Source organism: Amblyomma mixtum, chromosome 6 (assembly GCF_055824585.1).
Source record: "Amblyomma mixtum isolate Tamu chromosome 6, ASM5582458v1, whole genome shotgun sequence".
In the NCBI taxonomy this organism is placed as follows: domain Eukaryota; kingdom Metazoa; phylum Arthropoda; class Arachnida; order Ixodida; family Ixodidae; genus Amblyomma; species Amblyomma mixtum.
In genome coordinates, this window is record NC_143017.1 from 35,313,450 (window position 1) to 35,330,669 (window position 17,220).

Genomic DNA, 17,220 nt, shown 5'->3' on the forward strand with positions numbered 1-17,220 from the left:
TCTCCCCTTTTATACTTCAACTCGCATTGATCGGACCCTAAGAGATGCTAAGAGAGATAGTCATTTTTAAGTTCCGTTCAATTATTCATTCCTTAAATTTGATAGGACTAGAAGGGCCTTCGCTGATTTGTCACCTCTATCGTTCATCACGTTTCAATTTTGCCTTAGGAAAGCTGTACACTAGAATGTAACGAAGATAAATTATTTCAGCTAATATCGTACATCTAGGAAGAATTCATTGCTGAAACGCATTTCCGAGCCACACTCTTCTGCAATGCGTTTGGCCCTAATAGTATGCGAAGTTAATGTGCAGGCACAAAACTTTATTCTCACTCTGTGCAGAGAAGATGAGTGTTTTGTAGCTTAATACTGCTCGCAGTAAAGCTCTGCAGCTGTGAAGTACATCTGGCGCGCACTGAATTTTAAGGCAAAAACTTCATTTACTCATTTACATACATTTAAGCATATACACGGCTATTTATTCAATGTACGAAAATTTCTGGCAATCTTTGCACCAGAAAGAAAAATTGGTTACGGTGACTTCCAATTTCTTGCAGTATTTATTTCAAAAGAAAAAGTGCTCCAGTTTTGCGCTGCTTTTTCAACCTTTGTCGGATATTTTCTTCCGTGTACGAATGCCAAGAAATCTGCCGGTGAGAGGGGAATCGAACCTCTGAACTCCGCCGACAGCCGGAGGCGCTACGTCTTGTGCTCCCTAGTACCAGACGCGTAAGCTATGCTTGGCAGTATCCTGCCGTACAGCGGCCACGCACTGGATTTTGGGGAAAACAGGCATCAGTTACTCATTTCCATAAATTTAAAGCCATGTACACAACTCACTGCTTCTTTCTGTAAGCATTACAACAGGTTCTGTTCGCTAACTGGTATGTGAGAAGCAGATCACTGTCGCTTTACAGATGCAATCCATGGACGGCCTTTGCATCATAAAAACTGTTATATTGGAACAAAGTTTATGTTTTACGCATTGTCATAAAGATTTTCTGTTGCATAATTTGCGCCCTTAGAAAAAGCGGATACAGTTGCATTGGCAGTTATGTCTCAAATTCCCGTCGAAATGGCCGAGGAACATGAAATGTTCCCGCTGACATTTCGCAACGCATTTTCGATATATATAGACCTTTACCTTATGTAGTGGGAACAAGTCGTGCGTACAGAGCTTTTTCCTTCGAAGACCACTGTTTCGATGCCGGTGATCGGTTGACACCTTCTAAAAGTGTTTTCTCAAAAAGAAACCTTCACTCTGTGATGTAGTAATAATAACGCTTTCGCAGAAACCGCAGCAAGGAACTATTATTTAAACGGTTTTGTTAAAAATATGGACGCAAGTGCGGGCTTTCCCCAAGGTCTTCGCTTCATTTCATTTCATTTTATTACCTTAAAGACCCCTCGCGGGGTATTACATAAGGGGTGGGATTAGCAGAAAAGGTACAAGACAAATGCTATTTGTGATCATGAACAAAAAATGTTGTTTAGATTGCTTGTAAATGATGAAGGACAGGTGATGTCGACGATATGCTGGGGAAGGCCGTTCCAATCTTTAGCTGCACGTGGGAAGAAGGAGGCTGAAAAAGTAAAAGTTCGGGCACGTGGGCGAAAAACTTGAAGCGTGTGGCTAGTGCGGTGAGAAATGTATAATGCTGGCGTGATATAAGGGGCACGGTTAAGTGATGAGTAAAAGAACATGTGGTACAGTGATAGCGTGGCTATGCGACGACGAACGGAAAGAGGCGATAGTGCTGATTTGGTTTTTAAGGCTGAAACACTGACGTCGTAGGAGTAAGAAGAATGAATGAACCTTGTAGCGCGGTTTTGAACGGCTTCTAGATCGTTTACGAGGTTAATATGATGAGGGTCCCATATGGCGGATGCATATTCAAGTTTAGGTCTAATGAGTGACTTGTAGGCGAGCAATTTCACGTGATGTGTGGTGAGGCGAAGATGACGTTTAAGAAATCCCAGAGTTTTGTTAGCCGATGATATCACGTTAGCAATATGTGCATTCCATGATAGGCCATTAGATAATGTGACGCCTAAGTATTTGAAAGATGATACAGATTCTACGGACTCGTTAGCGATTTTGTATTGAAGGCATGACTCTTTTTGCGACGGCTGATGGAAAAAAGCTTGCATTTGCTAGGGTTGAGTGTCATAAGCCAATCTGCGCACCACTGTTCAATTTGGTTAAGGTCCTGCTGGAGGGCTTCTTGATCAGTTATGTTTGTTACTTGGCGGTAAATTACGCAGTCGTCAGCGAACATTCGAATTTGGCAGGATACATACTGTGGGAGATCGTTAATATATATTAAAAACAATAGGGGTGCAAGAACAGAGCCTTGTGGGACGCCGGATGTTACAGGGAGAGGGTTGGAAGACTGGTTATTTACAATGACTGACTAAAAGCGATTTCTTAGGAAGGCCTTGATCCAGTTTAGCACGTTAGGATGAAGGTTTAGAATAGAAAGCTTTTGTATTAAACGTTGATGTGGAACTTTATCAAATGCTTTAGCGTAATCCAGAAAGATGGCGTCAACTTGAAGGTTAGCGTCCAGGTCAGCATGTAAGTCGTTGAGGAGCATGGCTAGTTGTGTTTCGCATGAATACCCCTTGCGGAACCATGCTGGGATGGATGGAAGAAATTGTTAGCGTCTAAGAAGTCCATTACCTGAGAGTATATGACATGTTCCATGATCTTGCAGGGCACGCTAGTTAAAGAAATAGGACGGTAGTTCAGAGGGGAATTTTTGTCACCTGATTTGTAGAGTGGAACGACCTTCCCAACTTTCCAGTTTTCCGGAATGAGACCTGTAGTGAGTGATTGCGAAAACAATAATTCAAGATACACTGCACTGATACATTTCGTGTTTTTTAGTAGTTTAGTGTTTATCTGGTCAATGCCGGCTGACAAGGAAAGTTTGATTTTCTCAATTAAAGCCGAGATGCCAGTTGAAGAAAAAGTTATTGCGTCCATCGGTGAGGTGGCATTAGTAGGAGGTATTCTTGGAGACGGGTTGCGCTTCTCGGTGAAAACTGACGAGAACGCCGTATTGAAGATGTTAGCGCATTCTGTGTCGGAGGCTTGAATACCGGATGCATGAGTGAGAGTGATTGAGTGTGATGGTGCGGGATTGATGACGCGCCAAAATTTTTTGGGGTTATCGCATCGCATGCGCGGTAGGTCGCTGTTAAAAAATGAGTGTTTAGCGTTGGTGACGGAAGTCAAGTATTCTTTTTCGGCTGAAAAGTATTCCTCCCACGCTTCGGAATTGCTTTTAAATTTGGCAGCGCGAAAAAGCCGCTTCTTTTTATCCTTCAGTCTTTTTAGTGTCTTAGAAAACCAGGGTTTAGAGCGATTTTCACGAAAAGTTATTCTAGGGATAAATTTTTGTGTTAGTTCTTAAAGTTTATCTTTAAATATTAGCCAATTCTCGTTAACAGATCTCTGGTTATAACCGGCTTCGAAGAGTGGGAAAAAAATGCTAATCCTTCGCTTACACAAATAGGCTAGAATTTACCTTCTTCCCTACTGAATTCTTTGGATTTTCACTTTTCGCCAAGAAGAGAGCAATAGCACACAACTTTTATGTTCCTAGGAACGTAAACTAAACTTGAAAAGGCTTTATTGGCTGACATTTAGGGCACAGATTTTGCATGCTCTCACACTGCCTTTAGGCATAAATTTTCTAGCCGAATCTGCCCTAAAAGCGGAGTTATTGCTATAAGTCTTGGGCGCAATCAACCATTACAGAAATATTTATCTTGTGCTTTTAGCGACATACGACGTTTTGCTGAGTCATCTGCGCTGAAATTTACACATTTCTGTGATTTAGGTGGACATCAACAGGTGAGGAGGCCTTTACTTAAAAGAAAGCATCATGTTTACTACGGCAGGAAATACTTGCATAAGCGTTTTTTCTTTGGAACCTTGTACTTTGTATTTGAGAGTGTCTTTCCACCATGCTTGTTTCGCGATTCTGGCAACAATTGGTAGCACTTTATATTTTCTTTGAGCAGTGCGCAACTCAAGTATTTAAAATCTGCTTTGGGCTCACCGGCAGCGGCCGTTGTCGTAACTGCTGAAGAGAGCTCGCGGTTCTAGCGATGTGGAACACTTGTGCATGACTGTATGTTGTCCGCTCACTTTACGAGCAGCTTTACGAAAGGCTAGCTTGCGTGACTGCACCAGGATCTTTTCAGATGCCACATCCTGTATTGCTGTCATCTGTCTATATACAGTGTGCGTGAAAGAGATAAACTTTCTTTCTGCAAAACTGCTACCACGGTTCAAAATATACGAGCGAAAAGCATTCCAGTCCGCTGGTGAACGTTGCACATCCTTAAAGTGAAACCATGTGCGTTGGCTAAATAGCGTTGAAGGGCACATGCAAACTATAGGTGACCACATTCCTAAACACGAAGATGTGTGTGCTATCTTTTTAACTTTGATTTCCTTATTTAGGGAGCACATTTTCTACTTTGGCTGGAATCTCTTCATTGCAGCGACCACCCATTGCAGTGATTATTCAAGCTATATCGTTTGAAGACATCATATGAGTGCTCTAGCCTGCTGATACAAATGTTTCTTACTCGTGGTTGTTGATATGGTGCATTGCAGTGATCATTGTAGCTATATCATATAAAGACATCATACTGAATGCTCTTGCATGCTGATAAAAATGTTTCTCACTCGTGGTTGTTGATGTGGTGGTCGTGGATGTCGTGGTGGTCGTCGACTTCGTCGTTGTCGGTGTCGTGGTCTGGGTCGTGGCTGTTTTGGTTGACGTTGTAGTTGGCGATGTCACAGTTGTCGATGTTGAAGTTGTCGACGAGGTTGTTGACGTCGGGGTGGTGGTGGACGTCGGGGTGGTTCTGGACTTCTCGGTGGTTTTGGACGCCGGCGGGCGTGGTTGGGGATGTCGGCGTGGTTGGGGAAGTCGGCGTGGTTAGGGACATCTGCGTGGTCGTGGACGCCGTAGTCGATACCCTCCCCTACGAAGCAAAATACGCTCAAAATTTCACTCCTACAGCAATAAAATTCTTTCGGCACATACATAATAAGAACTAATGCTTACTCAACCTGCTGCGCGCATTCGTTTTTATTATTATTATCATTTGTTTTTTGGACATCGACGATGTTTTTCATATTAGACAGTTGTTCCTTGTGATGTTTTTTCTCTTTTCCTATTTCTGCACTTGCATTCTTACACATGTATCTCCTCTGCTGTTACAAGTTCTAATTGCATTGTGAGTGTCTGTATGATTGTATTCCATTTTTTTGACCCATGAGTAGCCTACGGCTACGGGTCCAGACAGTGATGGCCATATCTTTGTGTACTTTTAAATGCAAATAAAGAATTTGAACAAAGAATTTGAATTTGAATTTGAACTCGAACGCTCGATTTCGTGTCCTGCACTTATATGATCGCCCCTCAGCACTGGGCGTTCTCTCCCAGACCACGCTGCATGTTGTGTTTGCGGCGGTGTCTCTCGTGCCCTGCTTCTACCCCAGTATTGTCTCAGACCCAATGGCCGACGCCCACTGGCGCTTATATCAATGGGAGACACTCGCTGGAGCATTCATCTTAAGCGTGCTGACTATGATACGCTCCAGAGCGAGCTGTTGACTAGCATCGCCACAGTGTAAACAACAGAGGAAAGGAGCGTGCAGTGACTGCTAAAACGATTTATTACGTGAGCGCACAAGAAGGCTTTGGCAGAAACAGAAGAAATGCTGCAAGGTGTACAAAGTAAAAGCAGAAAGGCGTGCCATAAAGATACGCCCCACGTTGCTGAGCAGAGAAGAAGCTACGCTGACTCATGATAACTCTGCACGTGATAACACGGCTTCAAAGATTTCCGTCACCGGTACATCGGAAAAATTCCCGAGGACAGAGCACTGCTCAAGCAGCGGAAACACTTCTTGCAGGTTTCATAAGCCCCAGGTTCCATCCGGCGGCCGCGGCGTCGACGAACGAACCATTATATGAGAGGCGATCACAGATGCACTCGTACCTTTGGACCAAAGTATGAGCCGCCACAAGAAAACGGCGCCGCTTGACCATACATCCGACAGGAAACAAACAGCGTTACTTGCATGTTTCTCTATACCTTATTACGAGTCACTGAAAGTTTTTTCTGTCCAAACGCTTTACCTTGTTTCTAAACCCTCAGTCCTCACTTCAGCCTGCCTACTTATGGTGCAGGCAGGGAACTACGGCGGTGTTTTCTTGGCGTCTACGTCTTGAAACCACTTAGGAATGGTATTCTCGAGGGCCCCCGACTTAGTATACTAAATGTGACTTTCAAGTGCGCGAACGTGAAGGGAAGAAAACTTGTTCGTCCTGGAGCTCGTACCGCCATCTTAGATGATCACTGCGAATGAGGACTACCATATCCGGAAAGGGTTCGTGCTATTCATTTGGCAATTCCTTGAGTAAACGGGAAAATAATGGTGCACACAGCCTCTACCCGAACGCTCGTGTCCCTGAGCCATTCGATAAAATTATAGATAGAACATTTACACTTCGAAAAACGCTACTTGAAGGGCAAAGCAGAGTTCAAATGCAGATTGTCACTCATGTGAAATCAATGCTCGAAGCATAGAAAGGGGCATATCCTATTTTGCCTATGCAGTAGGTTTTCGTGTTCTAGACACTGTGGAAGTGTCTCACTTCATTGCATAAAATAGCCTAGACGCTGGAGCCCTCCTGTTGACATCCAAGGTCTCCATTACTTATGACTCATAAGAAAACTGCTGTGCCCCAGCCCTGCAAGCGACATGCTTATGCCTGCATGTGCATGGCGCAGGCAAGGAACTACGGCGATGCTTCCTTAGCGCCTACGCGAAAACGCCAGTCGGTATAGTGTGTCAGAAGCCCTCGAGAATACCATTCCCAAGTTGTTTCAGGACCGGGCGGAGGGGTTTCTACATAGGGGCTAATGAAACATCGGCGTAGTTCCTGCCTCCACCATGCACATGCAGGCTGAAGCCTGTCGCTCGTAGGGTTGGGGTATGATTTGTTTTCTTCCCAAAACGAGCAAAAGCGCTTGAACAGAAATAAAGATGCCCAGGCTTAGCTTGGTTAAGCCAAGAATGCGTTGCATATTGCGCGGTCTTTTTTCGCGAGGTATTGCTTGGCGGCACTCGATTTCCTAAGCAGCTTTTCCTCCGGGACGTATGGATGGATGGATGGATGGATAGGAGCGCCCCCTTTGAAACAGGGCGGTGGCAACCGCCACCATGCTCAGCCGCATTTTTTTTCATTTTCCCCCTTTTTCTTTCTTTTTTTTTCACGTGGTTTGGTGACGTCACGTCACCACGTGACCTGACGTCACCAAAACGATGCCCAGGCTCACGCCAGGGTCACGTCACCAAACCACGTGACGTCACGTCACGTTTGGTGGCTGCCCGGCCGGGCCCAAGGGCTGAACTGAGTGATTGCAATATGCTACGCATAAAAGAACTTTCAACGATTCTGGCTCCACACTCCGGATTTCATATGGCATCAGTACCAGCAGCCTCCATGAAGCATTTCCTCCCGCCTGCTGTCAAAATCTCTAAATTCTGAGGACTCATAAGTGCATCGGATCCTGTTTTTGTCCTGTGCTCAGCGATATCTTACGTGCGCAATATGACCAGCAGCTGCAGGTGAGTTTCGAAGAGAGTCTCACTCAGTGTTCACACTTTCGAAGGAATTTCCGAATAACGGCCAGGTTCACTTTCTGTGAATAATAGTCCTCATTGGCAACGACCATATTTGCGGGTTAGTAAAATGTTTCCCATCTGTGCTATCTTCCCAATCCAGTGTTTTCACGCAACATATTGCTTCAGGAGCCTTGAAGAATGTCATTTGAGGCAAACAGCAGCTGCAGGGAAGTTTCCACGCGCATATGGAGTGTTTGATGCACGCAGCACTTGAGGAGTCATTTTGTTCAGCACTGTCGACGAGTCGTCAGGTACGACCGAACCTCTTGCCTAGAAGAAGGAAGAACCTAGGAGCATAACTTTCGATGTAGTTCCCCGGATTCACTACATCCCACAATCTGAGCCGCGCTGCTCGCTGGGTTCGGGAACATGTTTAATGTACCAAATAAGGGAGGCAATTTGCGGCCAATTAACGTTTTAGGGCCACGTATGACTATGCCGCAAGAGGTACGGCTGGTGTTTTATTCGCTGCCGCGCCTGCCCTAAGCACGTTGCCTAATAGGCGCTGTTTTGTGCAGGGCTTGATATTGGTGGAATGAGGCGATGTATCAATGATCGCTTCAGAGAAGAAACTTCGTCCCTGTATGTACCTGGCCCAAATGCCAACCTGGCGCTCAGTTATAAAACGTGCAAGGGAAGTTCTTCTCTGTTCGAACTCTCCGCCATTCTCCTTCGTTACAACAGTTTCACGGACGAGGGAAATCTTTGAAGCCTTTGTTGTTGCGCGCAACGGGACATCACGAGTCAACAAACCTCCTTCATTGTCCCACCGTGAGGTGGCCTAAGTAAATTTTTGCGCTCTTCGATTTCGTGGTGCCATTTCTCTGCTTCTCCAGAGGTCTTCATACGTATTTGTTCGCTCAGTTCCATTCAGTTGCCGTTCAGCCATCGTGTGCGTCTCTTCGGTCCAATTTATTTGCTCTGTATTTTGTCACTAACGCAGAACAATAATTTAGTGCAGTGCTCCTCATCGCCAGTTGAAATAACTGCCGACTTAGATTCCGCTATTGAATAGGCCAGAAAAGAAACAGAAAACTACCGGGGACAGTGGAGATTCCCATTCCAGGCAATGTGGTCTATGCCTGGGCAACTATCCAAGCTCTCATCACCCAAAGGAGCACTCGAGAAGCCAATCGAAGTTACTTACAAGGCACGTTGTTCGGCGAAGGGACATCTTTACTGCCGGACATCGTGCTGCATTGTGAAAAGAAGCTGTTTAAGCAAACATGACCTGGTACAGCTGAATTTTATCACTGTCAATGTAAAATTCTCATAAACTAATGGTATTCAGCATTCCAGGTACGTGGTTAATACAGCAGTTTGTTGGATACCATCCATCCAGTTTTGCTATTTCTTCTTTTATTAAGCCATTCTTTGTGTGCCGAATATATATTTCAAAGGGTAGTGGGCACAATCGGGAATAATGAAAAATTACACTCTTAATCCTAGCTTCAGAAAAAACCTTGTTGGACATCTGTATCACCTCTCTTCACTCGATAGCCCAAACGTGTGCAGACGCCCCAGTATATAACGTGATCTTAAGATGTCGACATAATTTACTGCGTTAAAGACAATATGAATATCAAGGCCCTTGTGGGTGACACCAAAGCTTTTGTAGTGGACAAATAAAGGACGTTATTTTTAGTCCTTGAATGCATATCATATCACTTTGTCATGTCTTAACACCAAAGAAAAACACTGAAAATATATGTAATATTTTAATCCGACCCAGAAACGCTCTACTGGGCATGGTGCGGAAACTGTGGAGAGGTGGTTCCAACGTGTATATTCCGGGAATACTGTGAACTAGGGCATGTGCATAGGGCATGTGCGTAAGCTGATAGCGTGTTTAAATTACCATAGGGTAACCTAACCCTCCATGCAGGGTGGCCCAGCGTGCCCTCTTGCCCACTGTCGGTGACGCTCACTGAACGCGCCTCCAGATCAGCACGGACATAGTGATTCGAAATAAGGCTTTGGAGAGCGATTGGAGCTCGCATCCTGTCCTTTCACCGGCCCCATCACGTCAATGATATATTTAAGAAACTAAAGAAGAACGTAATGGCACACAGAGATGGATACGACGAGGGCCTGCTTTACACAACTTTTCAACAACAAGAGTAGGAAACTCAGCAATTATTTTTAAGAACAGTGAGAGATGCATCGGAGCCAACTGGGCAGGTTCGTGCTGAAGTAAACGCAGCACGCTATCACGTTTAATTGAAATAACGTCTTTCTTCTGCGATATTATCACTATTTGTCCATGCACAAACACGCCTGTGTTGAGAATGATTTACCTTCAAGAGAAGCAGCCAGTGATGGCTAGTTACCTAAAAGGCTTGGTTTAGGTTTATGTGGGTTTAATAATCCAAAGCAACTCAGGCTATGAGGAACGCTCAATTGAACGGTTCCAAAATTTCGACCACTTCGGATACTTTACCAGGTACTGACATTGCATTGCTCATAGGCGTCTACTAGAATTTCGCCCCCATCGAAATTGTACCGCCGCAGCTGAAGATCGAACCCGCATTTTTTGTGTCAGCAGCAGAGCACTATAACCACAGAGCCACCATAGCGGTTTAGATACCTGAAATGTATGCTGTTATATAATCTGCTGTCTGCAACATATCATAATCAAGAGAGCATGAATGAGGCACAGATTTTAAATGGCAGAAGTTCATGCCCTGTTGCCTTAGACACGGAGCTTTAAGGAAAATGCTGAATACCACGCACCCGCATCGTACTCCACTGGTTCGCGATGGTCATTCACGGTTTCGTCCCCAAAAGCTGGTGCCAAAGATAAACATCTTAAAAGTCAAAACTTCCGAAGTTTGCAAGTTGTTGCCGATTCGACGGCTGAAATGATAATTAAACTGCTTCAAAAGTCACTTACCAAGCACAACAGAGCCTGAAGATCTTGGGACTTGCTGCACACAACGGAAACAAGGTTAAAAAATTACCGGGGGCTTAGCTTTGGTTAAGCCTAGTAGGTTGCGAAAGCAAAACCGCAGCGCCTCCAACAGAAGGAACGCAGTGCGCAGCGTTTACAGGTGACGCGTGGCTACCGGCCGCCGCTGCGCGATGGCTCGAGTTGGTAGCCCATCTCTCACCCTGGTATGACGTCAGATGTCATTCTAAAGGTCAAATGTGGCTACAGGCCGCAGCTACGCGAAAGGCCATTCATGAGCGTAGTATTGCATTCGGAATAAAATAAATGGTTTTTCAGGAAACGAAATGAGACAGTAACTGACTCACATCTCTGCCGACACCCTAGTCACAGCGTTAAGGAAGGGATAAGGGAGGAAGTGAAAGAAGAGAGCATGAAAGGGGTGCCGTAGTAGGTAACGTTTAACGTGCACTGACATCACACAGCCCACGGGCGCCTTTTGTATTTCGCCGCCATGAAAATGTGGCCGCCGCGGTAGGCTTCGAACCCGGGTACTCCGGCTCAGTAGACGATTGCCTTAACAAGTAAGTCTCCGCAGCGGATAAAAGCAAAAAATAAGTGCGCTGTACGCAAGTCTGGAAGCGGCAGCGCATAGTGAAATCTGCCAGTTATAAAGAGCTGAACAGTATCTTTTCTACCTGAATGTTTGAATGTCGCTCGACATTTAGAAGTATTAGGAGTCTGGTCGTTCAATATCCAAAACATGCCAAGGTCTCCCGTTCAGTATCTAAAATATGCTAAAGGTCTCCTCGCGGCTTCGCGAATCGTTGCGGTAGCTTATACTCAAAAGAAGCAGAAATTAGTCACGTGAGTTCAAGCTATGCACAATCCACGAGTGCACATCGCGATTTGGTCCATCGTGAGAACCGAACAGAAGGGTCTAAAGGGACCATGGTAATCCATATACTTATAGCGAACTGAGCTCACTTGTACTTACGGAACTCTTGCATCTCAGTGACCTGTAGGAAAAGACAAAAACGAAAGAAATCAAGTTGATATTAGTTCTGTGCGGTAGCCTCCTCCTGTGTCAAGAACGCAGCTAAACAAGCTTTCAATGAAATGCGGCAAAGCTGGTGGTATTTGTGGACCTCGACACACACAGACGATAACACCTGCACGGTGTCAAATTCACTTCATATGAAAAGGGACCGCGCAGCACAAACAGTGAATCTCTGAAACTATATTTTGAAGAGCTTGCAGAGGCACTAAAGTAAAGAAACGAACAAGAGAACCACTAATTTTTAGCACTTGCTTTAATTATTGAGAGAGATTTAAATTAGCGCTTGCCGTGTCTGTCTGCATCTGATTCCGAACATTTAATTATGAAGTCGCAGTCATTTTCAGCACAAGATTTGTAATAACTATTGCACTACATAAAGGAAGTTTCACCTTAAACTTTAATTTAAAAAAAATTAGATATTTAAATTCGTATTTCAGTCTGAAGAGCGCTTTTTTCGACAAAGCATTGTCAGCTGTGTAGTACGTGAGAATATAGTTAGACGCGTGCTATCTAGCAAGTTCGTTAACTACGGTTCATTAGTCAGGCGGTGTGGCCCAACAAATTTTGGCTTTTTCGACGCGTTACGTGCACTGGATAGATTTATTTGGTGCAAGCTCCTCGAAATCGAATTTATTTTGGCGTGATGTAGCCCTAACTTTTTTGGCACCACAGCGCCGAGAATACCCGACTTTGTTATTAATTACGGTGGGCTCTATGCCTTTAAATAATTAAAGAGCTGAAAGTAATAGCTAAAAGTTAACTAATGTATACTGCGACCCATGATGCCAGTTAGCACGTCCTAGTTGTGTTTTTATGTAGAAGAACGCTGACAATGCTACGCCGAAAAGTGTTCTTCTGGCTCAAGAAGACTATTTTTAAAAAGTCAATACAGTATTAGGCGAAATACCGTGTATGTTAGTGGCAATGGCAAGCGCCATCTCAATCCTGAAGATGAAAGATGGAAGACGGGTCAGCTAACGTCACGCGGGAGCCACCTCTGCATCTGAAGTTTCGAACTGCCGGCTTATACCGAAATAGTTTCGAACTGCCCGCTTGTACTCAAATGCAGTTTTTTTGCGGACAAGAAACACAGGCTTCGTAGGCACCATGAAAGACCGCAATATAGAGCTGCCCCGAACCTGCCCCCTCAATCTCAGCGGGGTAGAGCGTCGAAAGGGGTCACGACGCGTTTGCATACGAGGCGTCTTGAGGTCAGGTCAGAGGAAAGCTAGCCCAAAGAACACTGACCCACATTTGATCTACCTGCTTGGCGTTGTCGCTTCAACTAAGAGCGAAACAAGAACACGCCTGCTCTCGACAGCACCCAAAAGAAATGGTTTCAAGAACATTGCCTGTAAACCTCTACACCACCGCAATCATTTGCACGTAGCCAGAACATGTGTACGGTGCCTCTGAGGTCTTAATTAGCAACAATGAGTAGTTTTATGTGCCAGCTGTTGCCGTTAGATCTAGTTCCCCGCATTCATCAGCAAAAGTGGCGGGTCAGAAGATCACAGCAATGCCCAGCCAGTTCTCTTCCGAGAGCATTCGAGCTGTTCCTAAGACTAAAGATGGCAATTTCATTGCTCACAGGCTGAATTCGGTATAAGATAGATATTTCTGTTGGCTTAATGCGCAACAAAACACTTGCAGGGCAGAAGGCCCGAACAGCAGTGTGCAACATACAAGAAATTTGAACTTGCTCCAAGAAAAACTTACCTCCTCTTCCGGCCGCCGTGCCCTCAACCGCCAGTAGGAGCTAAACGCGAAAGGGAGGAGAGAATAAAAAAAAAACGTTAAGGTAAATAAAACATTTAATATGGCAATGGGAAGAGCCATCTACACCCCCAGATTAAAGCGGTTAAAGCTGGAAGACGGGACAGCTAACGTCACACAGGCACCAACTGGTCATATGGCATTTCAAACTACCGGCTCAGACACAAATGAGCCTGTTAAACTAGTGCTCACTTTGAGCACGGGCATCGTAGGCGCCATAAAGATGGCAATGCGGAGCTGCCCCAAAGCTGCCCTCTCAATGCCGAGCTGGAGTAGAGGTGTCCAGCTCGAAATCCGCACTAAAACTACAAACAGAAAGCTTTGGCGCCGCGTTCCTTCGCATTAACCTCGTTGCGAGGTCGTTCCTTCATGTTATGTCACTGGTCTCACCTAAGGAAGAGAGCATAGTTCGTGTGATTGTCATAGCACGCCTGGACATCATGTCTGGTAAGCGCGTCGCCCATACAAGCCCTCTTACGGGGAAATTAAAAGCGCAAGACGCCTTTGAGACGCTTTGACAAAACTCAGGTGAAATGGAGAACCATGGTGGAGCACTAGATATATGCTACAACCACAAGCGTGAGTATAATTTTTATATATAAGTTTAGGCGATGAGGTTCAGGGCTGCCAAGCCGAAAAATGACGGGCGCTCCGATATGAGCAGACATTCACAGGCCCCAAGTCAGCAGAGGCGGTCTTTGTGAGTGTTCGAGTTCAATATTAAAAAACATATAAATGTAACTATAAAAGTATTTATTATATTAATTCATAACTATATATTTCCAGTTTATCTTCATTAAAATTTTACGTGGGCGCTTGCTCCGTATTTAACGCTAGGTAAAAAAACCTCCGATCTCACTACATAATTGCCTGAAGCATTTGCGCCGTTTCAGCCACAGTGCCCAGCATGCAAGACCCTGAATGAGAGTGAATGAATGAGCAGCGATCGGATCGCCATTTTTATGTCTTACTTGGCGTAGATATTCAGCCGTCGCGACAAAACGAAAGGTCGAGTACCGGCCCTGAAACGGAAATTGTATGAAAGAAGAAATTTTTTAATGATTATTTGGCTCGGCGGAGGAGGGGGGGGGGGCGGAGAATCTTAAGCCGTGATTCATTTATACTATATTCTCACACACTTATGCAAAGAACAAGAAAATGGCTCATAGTAAACACGGTAGCCAAGACCAAAATTACCGCTGCGCATTTGAAGAAAGTGCCCATAGCAAATGCAGCCGCAACGGCCGGAATTGCAGCTGCGTCCTTGTGACGAGCACCCCAGGGTGCTAAACACTCGGATGATGTCCTCAGAGGCACTGAGGAGAGGGCTATGCTCCAGGTCTCAGATTAGGACATGCTTTTAGCGATTGCTGCTTTGCTTGGAACATGTGGCCATGTTCCTTTGTCTAATCTACGCACCGTAAGCAAAGTAGAGCAGTTATACAGCCCTAACGACACGGTTTTATATAATGATGAGGTAAAAAAAAAACCCGTATTATCATTTTCCACGATGTCGCTTGTGCGTTGTTAAATTATTTGGCTCTAGCGCTCAGATGCGCGATCACGCCTCAATCAATTACATTTTTATGCACAGATGCGCGAAGTCTACACCGTAAACGTAGAAAACGAATTTGTTACTCACTAGCGGGTGGAGAAATAGGCTCGTCCAAGCGGCATCTAGAGAAGAATGAAAACAATGTAACTTTTAGGCGAATTAAAGGATCAAAACAACGAAACAACCAGCCGCTGAGAGTATATATCGAGACTTTAAAGAGCGGGAATTTGGAGAGATATTTTCGCAGAGCAGTATATAACTCATGTTGTCCAAAATAGGAGGGTTCTAGGCAGGAAAGAAAGAATACCTAAACAATCGACTTTCAACCTCTTGCAACACGCAGAGGAGCAATTGTGTACGGCAGCGTGCCTGCAGGTCTCTTGCAAGAAAGCAAAGGCCACTTTGATCGCAAGGATAACAGCGTCCAGCGCAAACATCGCACACTAATCTTGAGCAAAGTCCATAGCTCGCAACATTCCTTTCCACCGTGAAGGCTCATAAATGTATTGTTAGAAATATAATTTAAATTATGCGTAATAGGCATCAAGAAGCATCTGCAGAATCGTGCAGGTAAGGAGAAATATCTTTCTTCAGGACAGCTTGAGAGGACCGCGGCCGTACCATAGCGTTTAACACCAAACCGGTAAATAAAAAAAAACTGTATTGAAGTAACCTAAAAAGCCTTATTGTCTTCATCTTGCAGAGAATTCGAATACCACATTAAGGAAGAATATGGCAATACAAAATAAGGACCACGCGAACCGAAGAACTACAAAAATTGCCGATGGTTACGTCACTTGCTAACGCAAAATTTGAGCGCAGCTCATACAGTAGAGGCGGTTTTTGTGAGTATTCGAGTTTAATAATCAAAATATATAGATGTAACTATAAAGTATTTATAATTATAATAATTTATAATCATATATTTCGAGATTATCTTCATTCAAATTTTAGGTGGCGCTTGCTCCGTAATTTTACGCTAGGCATAAAAACATCTGATTTCACTACTTAATCGCTTGAAGCATTTTCACCATTTCAGGCAGCGTGGCCAGCATGCAAGAGCCTGAATGGTAGCAACTGAAAAAGCAGCGATCGGATCGCTATTTTTATGTCTTACTTAGCATAGATATTCTGGTTGGTTGGTTTATGGGGTTTAACGTCCCAAAGCAACTCAGGCTATGAGAGACGCCGTTGTGGAGGCTCCGGAAATTTTGACCACCTGGGGTTCTTTAACGTCTACTGACATCGCACAGTACACGGGCCTCTAGAATTTCTCCTCCAAAGAAATTGGAGGAGAAATTCTAGAGGCCCGTGCTATTCGGCGTTCGCGACAAAACGAAAGGTCGACTGCCGGTACTGAAACAAATTGCGTGAAAGAAGAAATTTGTTAACGATTATTTGGCGCTGGGGGGGGGGGGGGGGGGGGTGAGGAATCCAAAGGCGCGATTCATTTATACTATATTCTCACACACTTATACAAATAACAAGAAAAGGCCCGTAGTAAATCCGGTATCCAAAGCCAAAATTATAGCAGCGTCTTTGAAGAAAGTTCCCTTAGTAAATGCAGCCGCAGCGGCCGGCATTACAGCTGTGTCCTTGTGACGAGCACCCCAGTGTCCTAAACACTCAGATGCCGTATTGGGAGGCACTGAGGAGAGGACGATGCTCCAGATCTCAGATTAGCAGATGCTTTTCGCGGTTGCTGCTTTGCTTTGAACATGTGGCCATGTTCCTTTGTCTACTCTACGCACGGTAAGCGAAGTAGAGTAGCAGCTATTCAACCCTAACGACACGGTTTTACATATTGCTGAGTTTCGAAAAACTCTTACTATAACTTTCTACGATGTCGCTTGAGTTGTGTTAAATTATTTGGCTCTAGCGCTCGGACGCGCGCGATCACGCCTCAATCAATTACATTTTTATGCACAGATGCGCGAAGTCTACACCGTAAACATAGCAAAAGAATTTGTTTCTCGTCAGCGTGTGGAGAAACATGCTCTGCGAAGCGGTATCTATAAAAGAAGGAAAACTAAGATTTAGGCGACTTAAGGCATCAAAAGAAGAAAACAACAAGCCCTTCAGAGTATCCCTTTGAGAATAAAGAGCGGGCATTTGCAGAGTTATTTTCGCAGAGCAGTATATAACTGATGTTGTAAGAGATAGGAGGGTTCTAGACAGAAAAAAAAATCGACAAACAATCGACTGTAAACAACTCGGAA

The 17,220-nt window shown here is 44.6% G+C and overlaps 1 protein-coding gene across 3 annotated transcripts in view; it reads right to left on the reverse strand.

Moving 5' to 3' along the window:
• LOC149338780 (uncharacterized) overlaps positions 1 to 17,220 on the reverse strand; it is a 42,207-nt gene that overhangs the window by 12,338 nt on the left and 12,649 nt on the right. For all 3 annotated transcript variants that reach the window (XM_089547786.1, XM_089547787.1, XM_089547785.1), the window contains 2 exons: positions 8,871 to 8,917; positions 4,706 to 5,007 (listed from right to left, as the gene is read on the reverse strand). In XM_089547786.1, coding sequence (XP_089403912.1) covers positions 4,706 to 5,007; positions 8,871 to 8,917 — 349 coding nt within the window. The remainder of the gene's footprint in view (positions 1 to 4,705; positions 5,008 to 8,870; positions 8,918 to 17,220) is intronic.